This window comes from Miscanthus floridulus, chromosome 9, assembly GCF_019320115.1.
Source record: "Miscanthus floridulus cultivar M001 chromosome 9, ASM1932011v1, whole genome shotgun sequence".
NCBI classification, from domain to species: Eukaryota; Viridiplantae; Streptophyta; class Magnoliopsida; order Poales; family Poaceae; genus Miscanthus; species Miscanthus floridulus.
In genome coordinates, this window is record NC_089588.1 from 139406698 (window position 1) to 139423505 (window position 16808).

Here is a 16808-nt window from a genome sequence, read left to right on the forward strand (position 1 = left end):
CCGCGAGTACATCGTCATGTTACGACAACATGATGCGCGACATTTCATGCCACTTCCTGCATACGGCCTCAACATAGCCTAAATATCATGAATACTATTTTTTGAATGACGAAATTCCATTATTTCATGTACCTGCAGTTCAAATTTGGAATAGTCGGAAAAATTCAATGCAACGGAAAAAATTAAGGAAATATTGTTAAAGAACTCATAATTGTCCCAAATTTTGAAACAGGGAAATATTTACTGTATCAAGTCCCCACAAAAAAAATGGGGTCAAAAAAACAAAAAACAAAAAATAATTTGCCGGGTGCCACCCAGGGCACCCGGCAAAGAATCCTTTGCCGGGTGCCAGGTCATGGGGCACCCGGCAAAGAAATTTAAAAAAAAATTAAAAATTTTTTTTGCCGGGTGCCGAACGGCGTGGCACCCGGCAAAGAAATTTAAAAAAAATTAAAAAAATTCTTTGCCGGGTGCCGTCGTCACCTGGCACCCGGCAAAGGCGCATGCCTAAAAAGGCCGGCCCGTCCCAACCCCCAGCAGACCGACCCGCGCCTGCTGTTCGCAGCCGCCGCCGCCGCCCTAGCGCTCCGCCACGCCCGCGCGCCCGCGCCTCGCCGCGCCCACGCCTCGCCGCGCCCGCGCCTCGCCGGTCAGCCGCGCCCGCGCCTCGCTGCTCTGCGCCCAGTCCCGGCGACCACGCGGCGCCGGCACCGGCGGCCCAGCACCCGCGCGAGCCGCGCCCACGCCGGCGGCGCTCGCCCCGGCGGCCGGCCGGCGCCCCAGCCCGGATCCGGCGGCCCCGCGGCCGTGGCCCCGCCCCGACGACCCCAGCGGCGCTCGGCCCGGCCGGCGCTCGGCCGGCGCTCCTGCCTGGCCCCGGCGCCCCAGCTTCACCGGCCGCGGCGGCCACGCGGCCCCACCTCGCTGGCCATCCCCGACGAGGCCGGCTGCCCGTTGTCTGGCCGCCGGGCTCCTCCCGCCGCCGGCCAGCAGTAGAGGAGGTAGGTGGAAGAAGGGAGGAGGAAGGAAGAAGAAGAAAAAAAGGGGAGGAGGAAGAGGAAAAAAGAGAAGGGGAGGAGGAAGAAGAGGAAGAAAGAGAAGGGGGAGGAGGAAGAAGAGGAAGGTGTCGACCCGACCGCCCGTCGATCCCCGCGCCGTTCGGACCGGCCGTTGATCCTCGCGCTGCTGCGGTCATCCCCGCCGTCGTCGCCGGCCCTCGCTCTTGCTGTTCTTGCCGCCAAGGTAAGCCCTACCCTTATAGTGTTAGTAGTAGTAGTAGTTAGTAGTGTTAGTAGTAGTTAGTTGTAGTGTTAGTAGTAGTAGTTAGTAGTTTTAGTTGTAGTGTTAGTTGTAGTAGTTAGTAGTGTTAGTTGTAGGGTTAGTAAATAGTAGTAGTTAGTAAGTAGTAGTGGTTAGTAGTAGTAGTTGTTAATAGTTAAGTAGTTCTTACTATTAGCATTGTTAGTAGTTAAGTAGTTGTTAGTAGTAGTGTTAGTAGTAGTTGTAGGGTTAGTAGTAATTGTTGTTGTACTACTTCAATACTTTTATGTGTATGGAAAGAGAACTAAAGTACATGGCTCCTCTTGATATATTGGTGGTTGTTGGCCTTTGTGTCCATGTTTGGTATATATGTGGTTGTTGGCCTTCGTGCCATGTTTGGTATATATGTGGTTGGTGGCCTTCGTGTCATGTTTTTTGCAGGTTTTGGGAACCTCCCCGTGCAGGGGAGGTGCTGCCGAAATTTTGAGTCGACACTAACCATTTTTGCCCTTTTTTGCAGGAGGACCTGTGGGAGGGACTCGGCGACCCCGATCGTCTTCGTCGGCGATGTGGGTCTTCCTGCACCGCGTCGACTCGCCACTGCACCGACTCTCCACCGCCCCGCTACCCGGACCTCGCCACCAACCTAGGTATAACCCCTCTATCTGTATGTGGTTTTTGGTCGCGTAACCTAGTTAGGTGTCTCCTGTTCGAAAGAGATACGGTCGGAGATATGCGGACCTTTGCATATCTGCGACCGTATCTATTTCGGATTGTCCACGCTTTTTGGATAGCCCGCGAATGCGTAGTTGAGGTTAGTTTTCATGCTCCGCTCCGGTTCGAGACGGTGTTTCGGCATCACCTCTCCGTTGTTCTCCGGATACACACTCTCCCTTGCAGGACGTGTATTAGGAGAACGGCGGGGAGGTGCTGCCGAAATTCCGTCTCGGAAAGGAGCGGAGCATGGAAACTAACCTCATCTATGCATCCGCGGGTGGGATTAGGACCTATCCTCACCTATTAGAGAGTAGGGACACCGCGTAGATGCAATTGATGGTCACCTGTGGTGATGTTATATATGCTAGAGGATGGAGGATCGTCAGTGGATGTACACGGGCCAGACAAGTCAGGGTGATGCCAGCTATGAATGGATGCAGAAGACCGATCGTTTCTTGAATCGTGCATTTGGCAAGGCCGCAAAATTCCCAAAAATGGCTTTGTGTCCCTGCAACAAGTGTGGTAACAGGAGAATGCTAGACAAGGAACTCATGGGTACACATCTGCACAAGAATGGGTTTATGCCGAACTACACCCGATGGTTCCACCATGGTGAAGCCGATCGTATGAGAGAGGAGGTGGTGAGACAACGCGTCGAGGCTTTCGATGCTGATGCTGGGGTAGCAGACATGGTAGATGACGTTCACCAAGCACAGTTTGCTGAAGGACGTGAGGAGGCGGAGATGCAGGCAGCCGTAGATGCGTTCAAGTACATGATGGACTCGGCACAGAAACCCCTTCACGCTCATTCTGAGGTCTCCTAGCTGGATGCCATAAGTCGCTTGATGGGGTTGAAGTCCGATTTAAACTGGAGTCGAGAAGGCTTCGATAAGGTGTTGGCCGTGGTTGGCACCCTGCTTCCAAAAAACCACATGTTGCCGAAGACCATGTACGAGGCACACAAGCTCCTTAAAGCACTAAAGATGCCATATGAGCAGATACATGCTTGTCCGAACGGGTGTGTCCTATTTCGGGAAGAACTCAAGGAGGCAAAGTACTGTCCGAAGTGTAAAGCCTCTAGGTTCCTAGAGGTAGAGTCTGGTGACAGTGGTGGCCAGAAGACCCAGCTTAAGATACCCGCTCGAGTCCTACGACACCTTCCCTTCGTGCCGAGGATTCAAAGGCTATTCATGACCGAGGAAACCGCGAAACAGATGACGTGGCACAAGAATGGCAAACGCTACCATCCTGACAAGATGGTGCATCCATCTGATGGTGAAGCATGGACCAGCTTTAATGACAAGCATCGTTTGAAATCCGATGAGGCTCGTAATGTATGTGTCGCGCTGGCAACAGATGAGTTCAATCCTTATGGCATGATGTCTGCCCCTTACACATGTTGGCCCATGTTTGTTATCCCCCTCAATCTCCCCCCTAGCGTCGCCTTTCAACGACATAACGTGATCTTGACGTTGATAATTCCCGGGCACCCAGGGAGTAAGATGGGTGTGTTCATGGAGCCTGTGATTGATGAGTTGATCAAAGCTTGGAATGAAGGGGTATGGACATACGACCGAGCTACAAAGGAAAGCTTCAAAATGTACGTCTGGTACCAGTACTCCATGCATGACTTCCTGGCGTATGGGTTATTCAGTGCCTGGTGTGTTCACGGGAAGTTCCCGTGCCCAATATGCCAGGAAGTTGTGAGGTTCATTTGGTTGAAGAAGGGTGGTAAGTATTCGTCGTTCGATCAACATCGTCAATTCCTAGATTCCAACCATCCATTCCGACAGGACACCAAGAACTTCAGGAAAGGTGTCGCAGTCACGGACCCTAGACCGCACTTGAAGACTAGTGCCGAGGTTCATGCTCAGATAGATGCTCTCTTGCCCAATGAAGAAGGTGGTTTTGTGGGATATGGTGAGCAACACATGTGGACTCATAAGTCCGGCTTGACGAGGCTCCCCTATTTCGATGACCTTCTACTGCCCCATAACATTGATGTAATGCACATGGAAAAGAATATCGCTGAGGCACTTTGGGCAACACTCATGGACACTGACAAGTCTAAGGACAACCCTAAGGCTAGAGTGGACCTGGCGATGTTGTGCGATAGACCACAGCAAGTGATGCGGCCTCCTACAAACGGCAAGAACTGGAAAAGGCCTAAGGCCGATTTCATCTTAAAACCCGAACAAAGGAGGGAAGTACTACGATGGATCAAGGCGTTAATGTTCCCTGATGGGTATGCAGCGAACCTGAGCAGGGGAGTGAACTTAGGCACTATGCGAGTCAACGGCATGAAGAGTCATGACTACCACGTATGGATTGAGCGGCTTCTTCCGGCGATGGTACGAGGCTACGTTCCTGAGCATCTCTAGCTAGTGCTGGCAGAGTTGAGCTATTTCTTCCGCCAGCTTTGTGCCAAGGAGCTATCTCGGACCGTGGTTGCAAACTTGGAGAAAGTGGCACCTGAGTTGCTTTGTAAGTTGGAGAAGATCTTTCCACCCGGCTTCTTCTTGTCGATGCAGCATTTGATTGTGCACCTCCCTTATGAGGCACGTATGGGGGGGCCCGTGCAGGCCCGTTGGTGCTACCCAATCGAGAGATGTCTGAAGGCCGTTCGCAAAAAATGTAGAAATAAAGCCAAAATTGAGGCTTCCATTGCAGAGGCTTCCATTCTGGAGGAGGTGACAAACTTCACACAGCTATACTACACGGAGAACCTTCCTAGCGTGCATAATCCACTCCCTCGCTACAATGTTGACGAGAATGAATCCAACCTTAGCCTCTTCCAAGGGCAACTCGGCAGGTCAAGTGGATCGACCAATAAGAGGTTGGAAAATGAAGAGTGGCGCATGATCATGCTATATGTGTTCCACAACCTACCCGAGGTGAAGTCGTTCATTGAGTAAGTTCTCAAAGAACTTATTTAAATACGCTGTCACTATTCTGCATCCAACTGATTCTTTCTCGTTTGCACAGGGAATTTATTCGTGTATCCTGGCATCAACCAAGGGATCCTACCCCACGGCAAACCGACACCCTTCTTTCACGGGGTCCGGGAGCAGGGAGGCCCGATTTCATTTCTTGGTTCAAAACAAAGGTATTGTCCAATTTACCTCGTACCTTGTTCGAGATTCCGAGTTTCGCGTACTTAGTCCGGCAATCTTTCCTTCTTGCGCTTGCAGGCCCAAACCGATGCAACTATGAGTAAGGAGTTGAGACAGGTTGCAAATGGCTTCGACAGTAAGGTGAAAGCTTATTCAGGTTATGATGTGAATGGATATCGCTTTCACACAAGAAGCTACGAGCGAGCTCGGCCCCATCGAAAAACCACAAACAGCGGAGTTTGTACTCCCGGCACTGATGGCCTCGAGTATCATGGCATAATTGAAGATATCTATGAACTTGAATTTTATGGTTCGAAACCTCTTCGTCTCGTCATGTTCAAATGCCACTGGTTCAATCCTCGACTAACGAAACGGAGCCCTAATATTGGTCAAGTCGAGATTCGACACGATTCCATCTATCAAGGAAAAGATGTCTTTATTGTGGCGGATCAGGCCGTGCAGGTTTATTATTTGTCATACGCATGCCAAGGCAACAAGGCTCTTCAGGGTTGGTCTATTGTGCACCAGGTATCGCCACATGGTAGACTAGCTGTCCCAAACGATGAAGATTACAACTTCAACCCAAACACATATGATGGAGAGTTCTATCAAGAAGATGGGCTACAAGGGAGGTTGGTGATAGACTTAACCGAGGCGATTGGAATGGAAGTAGACAATGAAAGGGTTGATGACGAGGAAGGAGATGAGGTGCAAAATGCCAAGGACATAGAAATGCTTGAGCGATTACATTTAGATGATGACGATGAAGGCAACATTGAACCTTCGGACAGTCTTGTTTATTTGGACAATTTTGATAGTGATGACGAGACATATGATCCAGATAATCCCAATAATGATGATTACTTCTAATACATGTAATACTATGTTATTTTGTAATCGTGTTTTGTTTATTTACTTAGCATCTATTTCTAATACATGTAATGATGTCTTGTTTGTTTCTTTTTAATTGCAGGTGATTGAACAAAGATGGCGGGCGGCAGTGGGCCAAGGAACGTGAACTCGAGGTACCAGAGAGCACGTCAGGACGCAGATGCCGGAGAGAACGCATCGGACGGGAGGAGGCAGAGGGCTAGGAGCAGCGGCAGCGGGAGCGGCAGCAGGAGGGGCCGGCCTCCTCTAGTTAGGCCGCGTGACGTGTCGGAGGAGCGCCGTACCACGGACTCCTCGGAGGACGAGCAGGTTCTGGCGACGGACGAGGTTCGGGCGACGGACAGCGAGGGAGAGGCACAGGAGGGCGGCGAGGCCGGAAGTAGTTCCACTGCCTCTGCTGCGGCTAGCCCCTACTTGCGAGGTCCCTCAAAACTCCCTGGGCCTCCGCTTCCTCCCCTACGCCCAGTGATCCGCCCCCAGGAGGACAGGTAACTAACTTTAGATTTAATCACAGCTACTTCATATAACCTGTTGAAAATTGTCAGAGAAACTAATAATGTTTGTTAATGACTTATGCAGGCACTGGGAGGTTGTGTCGCCTGGTGACTCACGCAACCCCAACCACATCTTGGGGCTTCTGTGCAGGCACTATTACCCCGGCATTGTCACATACAAGGGGACTGTGGGGCCGGCCAAATCGTGGGACCACTACAAATCTGCCCCCGACGCAGATTATGAAGACAAGCAGGAGCGGGTCAGGAGAGAGTTCTGGGTAAGTCTCGTTCGCACAACTTTGATCAATACATCGCATTCATTTGGCACTTTTTGACATAATGAATTGATACATTGTGTCTGTCTGCAGACTTTTTTCAGGTGTGAAGAGGGACAGGAGGAGAGGGCGGAGAAGAACTTGGTGAAAAGTGCCAGGAAACGCATCAGCGACATGCACTACGAGGAGCGCCTCACTTGCATCATCAAGTACTACGCCACGCGACTTGGTCAGAAAGTCAGCAAGACACAGGCAAGACAGATGCCTCTGACCCGGGAACAGTACATTGAGGTAAATGAAGAAGAATAATACTAATTCGTTTTGAGATTAAGTAGCTTTCATTTGGTCGTCTTACATCTCAAATTCTTTATGACATGTAGATGATTCCATGGTGGTGCGAGTCCTTTGCCGACTGCTGGGAGATGATCGTGGACAGGTGGTTCACAGAGGGTTATATCCAGGAACACGAAGCCCACCGGGAGCGGGCTTTGCAGGCGACAGGCCCCACACACCACCAAGGCAGCCGCAGCCTCGGCGCGTACAAGCAAGCTTGGGTAAGTGAATTCATTTTTAGTATTCTGACGCTCCATTCTGCATGTTACTTCTAATCATCTTGTTGTCTTTCTCGCAGTCGGCGTCGCATGGTGGCCAGCCTTTGTCCACGTTCATGGCGTATGGACTAGCCTGCAAGGGAAAGGCGACTTCCGCTGTCACCTTCAGCCCGGATGACCCACCCGAGTCGTACAGCAACCCGAGCGCCCACACCCGCATCAGCTCCTACGCGTCGGACGCAAGGTCGGTCCAGGGGCCAGACTGGGATCCGAGCACCGACGACATTGATGGCACGACTGTCATGAGGATCGAACAGGGCAAGAAGCATGGGCGGTACTGGCTTGGCGATGGCACCCTCGAGTCCGGCTCTGTTCCCTCCCTCTCCCAGATCCGAGCAAGTACCCCGAGCGGAGGCCCGGCCATACGCCAACGGCCGTCCCCTTCACAGCAGCGGGTCGACGCACTCCAGGTTAGTCCAGTTTAACTCTTCATACATTGATCTTTACATAACTTAGTTACCTTTACATTACTAAAACATTCAATTGAAATGTTGCAGGCCGATAACGAAAGGATGGCTCAGGAGCTGCGGGACCTGGCGGCGAGGACCGAGGTGGCCGAGCGGGAAAGACAAGCCGAGCGGGCCGAGCGGGAGAGACAGGCCAAGCAGCTGGTGGAGATTACGATGTTCCTACAGAACTTTGGGCAAGTGAACGGTGTACCTGTGCCGATGTTCGCTCCAGCGCCGCCGCCAGTTGTAGCTAGTCCAGTGAGTATGAATCCATATTGCTTCGACTAGTGCTTTCATTAGATGACCCACTCTAAGCGCTTGAATATCTTGTCCTTTATGCAGCCTCCGTCGGCGGGTTCGAATGACCCATCTCAGGCGCAAGCAGGCGGTGCCGAGTTTCCTTCACCAGGCACTCAGTTTCCTCCCCACCTTTAGTTTGTATCTCTTTTTCACCGCTTGATGGACATGTGATGCACTGTGATCCACTATCGACTTGTTTCGATGGTAATTGGACCTATTATGTTTGTGATGTCGTGTATGTGAGGTATTGTATTCGCGATGTGATATATATGTGTGGTATTGAGTTTGTGATGAGATGGATGTGATATATATATATGCTATATTGTCTTTGTGATGCTTCAGATGTGATATATATCTTTTATATGCTGTGTTTGTGATTATAGAATCAAAAAACAAAATAAAAAAATTAATTTTTGAGGCTTTGCCGGGTGCCCTGGCCCTGGCACTCGGCAAAGCTGGGAATTCTCTGAAAGGAATTCCCAGCTTTGCCGAGTGCCAGGGCCAGGGCACCCGGCAAAGTTTTTTCAAAAAAAAAAAATTCTTTGCCGGGTGCCCCATGATCTGGCACCCGGCAAAGAAATTACGAAAAAAATAAAAAACTCTTTGCCGGGTGCCCACGCGGTGCGACACCCGGCAAAGAAATTATTAAAAAAAAATAAAAAATGGTTTGCCGGGTGCCTCCCGGCACGGCACCCGGCAAAGAAAATTTGAAAAAAAATTAAAAAAATCTTTGCCGGGTGCCTCTGACATGGCACCCGGCAAAGCAAGGGATGACGGAGCCGGCGCCGTAACGACCACTTTTCTTTGCCGGTGCCGGGTTTGCACTCGGTAAAGTCTTTGCCGAGTGCCCGATAAAAAGCACCCGGCAAAGAAATCTTTGCCGACTAATTTTTTGCCGGAGGCTCTTTGTCGAGTGCTGCACCCGGCAAAGGCTTTGCCGAGTGCAAAGTAGCCTTTGCCGGGTGCATTCGGCACCCGGCAAAGCGCCTGAATCCAGTAGTGCACGGCTGTTCTAGAAGCTTGGCAATGGCGGCAGAGTCATCTTCCCGCAGCAAGTCGACGGAGGATGGTGATGATGTGGAGAAGTTGCTCAAAAGCCTGAGTCTAAGCGAGGCAGAGAAGGATGGAGTGGTCCTGGCATCAGCGGAGAGGACCAACACTACCGGATACAGGAGGTTTGTCGAGTGCCAGCGGCACTCGACGAAGCCCTAAAAATACTCGGCAAGGGGTTTGTCGAGTGTTACACTCGGCAAACGCTAGTTTGCCGAGTGTTTTTTGTCGGGCACTCGGCAAAGACGTTGCCGAATGCCCAAAAAACACTCGGCAATTTTTTTTTCAAAAAAAAAAGACACCGACACCACGCCCGCACCACCAGCACCGCCGCCGCCACCACCATCCGCGCCGCCGTCCCCTCCGCCGCCTGGGGTGTGCCGGATCTAGAGCTCAAGGTGGCGGAGCTCGCCGGATCCGCCACCCGCCCGTCGGATCTGGAGCTCGAGGTGGTGGAGCTCACCGGATCCACGCTGCCAGGTCGGAGGGAGCTTGTCAGAGGGAGAGAGGAGAGAGGGTGCGCCGGAGATGACATAGAGCTGAGGTGGAGGAGGAGTGCCGCATCGCCGGCCCGACGCCGGTGGAGGAGCGCCGCCACCTCGCTCACGCCTGCCGGATCCAAGCTGCTCCTCGCTGGGCGTGCCAGATCCACTGTCGGAGCGCCGCCGGAGCAGACCTCCGCCACCGGGAGACGCGCCGCTGGAGCAGACGTCTGCCCTGCTCGCCGGCTGCCGCCTCCATCCCGAGAGAGAGAGAGGAGAGGGGGCGCGGGTGCGGCGGCGTCGGAGATCCGCCGGGAGGGAGGAGGAGAGAGAGGGGGTGGGCGAATCTAGGGAGGGAGGAGGATAGAGAGGGCGCGGAGGAGGAGAGAGAGGGCGCGAGCGGATCTGGGGAGGGAGGAGGAGAGAGGGCGCGGGCGTGGGCGCGGGGGCACCGGAGATCCACCGGGAGGGAGAAGGAGAGAGAGAGGGCGGGCGGTTCTAGGGAGGGAGGAGGAGAGAGAGAGGACGCGAGCGGATATGGGGAGGGAGGAGGAGAGAGGGCGCGGGCGCGGCGGCGGCGGAGATCCGCCAGGAGGGAGGAGGAGAGAGAAGGGGCGGGCGGTTCTAGGGAGGGACGAGGAGAGAGAGGGGCGCGGGCGGATCTAGGGAGGGAGGAGGAGAGAGAGGGCGCGAAGGCGGAGAGAGAGGGCGCGGGCGGTTCTGGTGAGGGAGGAGGAGAGAGGGCGCGGGCGGTTCTGGCGAGGGAGGAGGAGAGAGGGCATGGGCGCGGCGTTAATTAAGTGATTTTTTTCCTTTACCGAGTGTCCTAGATCTGGACACTCGGCAAAGTTTTTTTTAATTTTTTTTTCTCCTTCTTTCCCAGAAAAAATGGGTTTATTTCTTTGCCGAGTGCAAAAAAAAAACACTCGGCAAACCCCTCTTTGCCGAGTGTTTTTAGCTTGACACTCGGCAAACCCTCGATTTTGCCGAGTGTTTTTTTTTTTTTTTGCGGAGTGTTTTTAGCGCAGCACTCGGCAAAGATCTTGTTCGCCGAGTGTCCGAGGGAATACACTCGGCAAAGAGCTTGACACTCAGCAAATTTGACGTTTCCGGTAGTGCAAGCTGCCGGAGGTGAAGTGGTTGGCGGCGGCAAGATTGCTGACGTCCAAGAATTTCAGCGAGCAATCCTTGATCTCGATGATGAGGGCTGCTTGGAACACGGCCAGAGAAGTCTCGTTCCGTGCTATCAAAAGAACCTGTTCTTGGTGCAAGCCTTTTGTTTGGGGGATTGGAAGAGGATCATGGAGGAGGGTCTTTGGATTTTTAGGGGCTACGCTCTCATTGTGGAGGAGTTTGATGGTGCGACACCCATTCCAGCAAAGCTCCCATGCAGTGTACGAGTGTGGGTACAGATAGATTCATAAGATCCCGCCTCTGTACAGGCGAGAAGTGATCTCAGTGGAGATGAAGGTGGTGTCGATTGGGATAGGAGATTTTTACAGGGCAAGGGTGAACTTAGACGCGACTAAATCTCTGGTCCGATTTGTTACCCTGGCTCCCGAGGGGTGTGATCCTATGCACCTCTAGGTGAAGTATGAGAAGATGCCGCGCTACTGTGCCCATTGTGGCTTGATGGGTCACGTCCATCTCGAATGCGAATCGTGTGAATTTAAGGAGGACGAGCTGCAGTTCGGTGATCGGATGTTGGCCAGGGGTGACTCCTGGCGGTTGGGCACTCCTCGTGTTCGCGCTGCGGTGGGAGGAGAGCAGGGATGTCAGCGGCCACCGGAGGAGCAGAGTGGCCCCGGTGAGAGTAGAAGGATGAGGGGCCGTGGTGGCCGGTTTGGTGGCGCCCGCAATGGCTTGTGGAGGGAGAAGAAGAAGGAGGGGGAGAACAAGGAAGACAACGTGGGCTCAAGGAAGCGAGGCTCGATGGAGGTGAGGTTGGGTGATGACTTGACTGACTCAGCTTCTAGCCCTCTCAAGTTGGCTCACCAGACCAACAAGGAGGAGGTGGCAAGCGATGCAAAAAAGAAGTTGTTTGAGGCCACAGGCGGAGAGCAGCAGGGTACACCACCGCCTCCACCTCAGTAATGTGTCCCCCAGGGACAAAAATAATATGAAAAAGCTTGAGGAAGTGCAAGAGAAGAACAAAGTTACGGCGGCCTCCGATTTGGAGGTCCGCCAGGACCAATGAGTTGCCTCAGCTGGAACTGTCGCGGTTTGGGCAACGCCGCGACAGTCAAGGAGCTTCGTGATTTGACGAAGATGGTTGCCCCTACCGTGCTTTGTGTCCTTGAAACTCAAGTCCACCGAGCACGGGTGGAGGGTCTCAAGAGTACTCTAGGGTTTGATAATGCTTTTGCTATAAGCAGTTCAGGGCCTAGTGGAGGCCTGCATTTTTTGGAATAACAACACTAGAGTGGAAATTTTACCGTACTCTCGGTACCATATAGATAATATTATAATGGAGACTTGTGTTTATGGTGAAGCGCAGGTGCCGGAACGTCATAAGACGTGGGATATGCTCAAGTTCATCAGGGTGACGTCGCCGCTGCCCTGGATGTGCATTGGGGATTTAAATGAAGTCCTTCTGCGCTCGGAGCATGAAGGAGTTCAGGAAAGAAGCTGGAGCCAGATAGCAGGTTTTCAGGATGTGCTTGACATCTGTGGCCTTGTTGATCTAGGCTTTGAAGGACGCCAGTGGACTTATGAGAAGCGAGTTACAGGGGCTCCTACTGTCGGGTGAGGCTGGATCGTGCCTTGGCATGCGCGGCATGGTGCGCCCGATTCTCGATGGCCTCAGTTCGCCAGCTCACTTCGGCGGCATCTAATCATGGCCCCATGGAGCTTAGATGGGCTGAGAGGACAAACTCTAATGCGAGGAGACAAAAGAAGCAGTTCAGGTCTGAATTAATGTGGTAATCACACGCAGGCTTTCGTGATACTCTCTCCTAGGTGTGGGAGAGCCAGCCGCCAGCTCTGGATTTGGAGGGTCTTCAGAAGAAGATGGTTGCCGTATCCAAGCATCTCGGTGGTTGGGAGACTTCGACCTTTGGCAATGTTAAAAGAGAGCTAAAGGGTTTGAAAGAGGACTTGGAGCGGCTTCGTTCGGATTCTCACAGGTTGGGGCAATGTTAAAAGAGAGCTAAAGGGTTTGAAAGAGAACATGAAGAGATAAAAATTGCGGATAGAATTGTGGAGCTAAATCATCGCGAGGGGGTAATGTGGAAACAACGTTCTCGTGTCACTTGGCTTACTGATGGAGATTGGAATACCCGTTTCTTCCACCTTCGGGCATCTCAACGAAGGAGGAGGAACAAGATTTCTAAGTTAAAGATGGCGAATGGAAGTTTTACTGAAGACGAACACCACTGCAAAACTGGACTTTGCTGAGTGCCTGAGACTTTGCCGAGTGCTTTTTATCTTGGCACTCGGCAAAGCAATATTTTGCTGAGTGCCGCACTCGGCAAAGGTGGCTTTGCCGAGTGCCAGGCACTCGGTAAAGCCTAGCTCTCGGCAAACTAGGCTTTGCCGAGTGCCGCCGTACTCGGCAAAGATCCCACTCGGCAAAAGGTGGCCGGCCCGTGACGGCGGTCACCTGTCGTCAGATTTTGCCGAGTGCCTAACGGTTGGCACTCGGCAAATTTTTTTTTTATTTTTAAAAACTTATTTTGCCGAGTGCCGGCCCCAAGCACTCGGCAAATTTTTTTTAAAACATATTTTGCCGAGTGCGAGTCCATGGCACTCGGCAAAAAAAAATTATTTTTAAAAAAACATTTTGCCGAGTGCCAGAGATAGGCACTCGGCAAATTTTTTTTTATTTTTAAAAACTTATTTTGCCGAGAGCCAGACCCAGCCACTCGGCAAATTTTTTTTTATTTTTTAGAAACATATTTTGCCGAGTGTCGCCAGGCACTCGGTAATTTTTTTTTATTTTTGTAAATCATATTTGGCCGAGTGCCTCCTGGGCCGGCACTCGGCAAAGCCCACTTTGCCGAGTGCCCCCCATGGCACTCGGCAATTTTTTTTTTTATTTTGGGCCCAAATTTTTTCTGGGGCCTTGTGTCAGTATTTCAAACTCTATTATAAAATTTGGGGCAATTTTGACTTTTTTTATATATTTCATTAGTTTATTTCGTTTTGTCAAATTTTTCGGGATATTTCAAATTTGAACTGCAGGTACATGGAATAATGGAGTTTGGTCATCCAAAAATTGATACTCATGATTTTTAGGGTATGTTTTGGCCGTATCCAGGAACTCACATGAAATCTCGAGCATCTCGTTGACGTAACATGTCGAGGTACTTGCCGGAAATGTGATTTTAAATTATATAAAATGCAAACAAAGTCCGAAAATCACGAAACTTGTCGAGGCGTCGTGTTATCGCATGTGGAGGCTGTGGTAAAAAATTGAGAAGGTTTCGAGCAAGTTGTGACGTCGGATGCCAAAAACCCAGACATCTCCACATGTGATGGAGGCGAGGGGACGTCTTCGCCCCCAGCGGCGAGAGCAGGCCCGGGTCGTCCCAGCACAGGAAGGGGGATGGGGAGGGGGAGGGGGAGGGGCTGGGGTCGCCCCAGGAGGGACCCGCCTCCTCCCCCGGCTCTCGACCAGCCGGAGGACCCGTCTCCTACCCCGGAGGACCACGTGGCGGCCACGGGCACGACCACAGACACTCCGTCGGGAGACGAGGGGACTCAGCAGACAGAGGATAGTTCTGCTCAGTCGGCTCCCTACCTTCGAGGTCCCACAAGCCTTCCTCCGGTTCCGCTTCCTGACCGACGCCCACTAGTTTGTCATATGGGAAGAAGGTAAGTAACTATAGATGTTATCACTAGTACATCATATGATACGTTGAAAATCAAAAGAGAAACTAATAATTTTTCTTAATCACTTATGCAGGGGCTGGCTAGTTCTGTCGGGTGCTCTTGACCCCCCCACGCACCCCCGCTACCGTCCTAGGATGTCTGTGCAGGAAACACTTCCCTGGCCTTGTGGACTTGAAAGAGGGGAGGTGGGAGCCGGCCTGGTCGTGGGACAGGTACAAGCTCGGCTCGGATGACGAGCAGGACAACAAGCAGGAGCGGGTTTTGGCGGACTTTTGGGTAAGTGTCTCACAACATAGCTCAATACATCTCCTCCATTGGTTGTCTTTTATTGAAATAATGAACGGATACATCGTGTTTGTATGCAGAGGTACTTCAAGGCCGAAGAAGGTCGAGAGACCCTGGTGGATCAGACGGCACATAGAGCCTGTAAGAAGTACGTCGGTGACATGATTCACGAGGCGTGACTCCAGGCCCACGTCGACTACTACAGGTCCATCAAGAAAGAGCCCCTCAACAAAACTGGCGCAAGAAATGTGGCGCTAACCAAGGAGCAGTACCTTCAGGTAGGTGAATAATATTGATTCGTTTTGAGATTTAGTAGGTCCAGAATTGATCTTCTTATATGTCAAACACTTGATGATGTGTAGGTGCTGGCCTCGTGGTGCATGTCGCATAGATTGGCATGGTCGAGGATCGTGGACAGGTACCTTGACCCGGCGTACATCGCAAAGCACGAGCAAGGCAAGTGGAAGCGGGCACGAAGGACCGATCCAACTCACCACCAAGGCAGCCGCAACCTCCCCGCATTCAAGCGGGGCACTTGTACGAGATGTCATTTATCTATTCTAACGCTCAATTTTTCCTGATTTTTAATCATCTTGCCATCTTTCTCGCAGGAGGTGGCTCACCCAGACGTGCCGGTGTCGGAGTTTGGGGCATCGTCTTCAACCCGGATGCCACTGCCCAGGATTACTCTGACCCGAGCGTCCACGCTAAGGTCAGAGACTACGCGGAGGCGGTTAGGGCGCTCTGTGGCTCAGATCATAATCTGAGCACTGAGCCCCTTGAGACAGAGGTGATCGTGAGGCTAGGGCAAGGCAGGAAGCACAGGCGGTTGTGGATTACAGACGGCGCTGACTCCTCGAGCTCTGCACCCTCTTTCTACGACGTGAGGGCACGGAGCACGGCCAGAAGCCTTCCCATACGTGCACGGCCTACTCCAACACTGTCGTGGGTCGACGAACTTCAGGTAATTCCGGTTTCAGTCGTCGTACATTGAACGTTACACACATTGATCAGATTTGCAATACTGAAACATGTGATTGAAACACTGCAGGCCGAGCTGGCAGAGACAAGGGAGACGCAAGCGCACCTGACCGTAGAGCTGGAGGCCACAAAGAAGCAGATGGCGGACATGTATCAGATCATGCAAACCATCAGGCAAGCATCGGGTGTCCAAGTGCAGTTTCTAGCTCCAGCTCCGGTTCGACACTTCACTCCTGTGAGTATGAAAGTTTAATGCGTTCGTGCCGTTGGGATTGTCGGCCTTCATGCCGTTGTGATTTTCGGCCTTCGTGCCGTTGGGATTGTCGGCCTTCGTGCCGTTGTGATTATCGGCCTTCGTGCCATTGTTTCTTGTAGGTTGGAAACCTCTCCGTGCAGGGGAGGTGCTGCCAAAATTTTCAATTTTGAGTCTAACACATGCAATCTCTTCTCTTTTGTGCAGCCTCCATCAGCGGGTTCAAACAATCCCGCTACCGTTTCACCGGCGGCTAATCGCGTCAACCCTACGCCGCAATCCCGTCCTTCACCGCAGTCCGAGGGGCCACACCTGCAGTCTCCGTCGCCGCAGTAGGGATGTTGAACTTTGTGATTTTGAACTTGTAATAATAAACTTGTGATGTTGAACTTTGGTGCATTTGTGATGGATTTTCGATGGATTTATTAAATATGCGTGTGCTTGTGATATATAATGCAGGTTGGTGATATAGATGTGTGTGTGTGTGTATATATATATATATATATATATATATATATATATATATATATATATATATATATATATATATATATATATATATATATATTGTCTGTTACAATTGAATGTAAAAAAATTGCAATTCTCGGGGTCTTTGCCGAGTGCCATGGGCAAGGCACTCGGCAAAGATTTTTCAAAAAAATATAAAATTTCTTTGCCGAGTGCTCCTGCCCAGGCACTCGGCAAAGTATTTTTTTAAAAAAAATTCAGAAATTCTTTGCCGAGTGCCTAAACAGGGGCACTCGGCAAAGAAATTATTTAAAAAAAATAAAAAAAAACTTTGCCAAGTGCCTGG

At 51.5% G+C, this 16808-nt stretch overlaps 1 protein-coding gene across 2 annotated transcripts; it reads left to right on the plus strand.

Annotated features, from left to right (window-relative positions):
• Positions 1-4209: 4209 nt before the first annotated feature.
• LOC136483108 (uncharacterized) lies at positions 4210-6179 on the plus strand. 2 transcript variants are annotated; one of them, XM_066480211.1, is made up of 4 exons: positions 4210-4888; positions 4963-5083; positions 5169-5965; positions 6064-6179. In XM_066480211.1, exons 1-3 carry the CDS (start codon positions 4503-4505, stop codon positions 5958-5960), a joined length of 1299 nt encoding a protein of 432 aa, XP_066336308.1. In that variant the 5' UTR covers positions 4210-4502; the 3' UTR covers positions 5961-5965; positions 6064-6179. The 2 variants fall into 2 exon arrangements, with proteins under 2 accessions (XP_066336308.1, XP_066336309.1); XM_066480212.1 differs by having other exon boundaries at positions 4996-5083.
• The last annotated feature ends 10629 nt before the right edge of the window (positions 6180-16808 follow it).

Bases quoted from the DNA above. Each gene is read 5' to 3' on its own strand.
- LOC136483108 (XM_066480211.1), top strand. From the start codon at position 4,503: ATGCAGCATTTGATTGTGCACCTCCCTTATGAGGCACGTATGGGGGGG. The intron at 4,889-4,962 runs GTAAGTTCTCAA...TCGTTTGCACAG, and splicing joins GAGGTGAAGTCGTTCATTGA to GGAATTTATTCGTGTATCCT. The intron at 5,084-5,168 runs GTATTGTCCAAT...TTGCGCTTGCAG, and splicing joins TTTCTTGGTTCAAAACAAAG to GCCCAAACCGATGCAACTAT.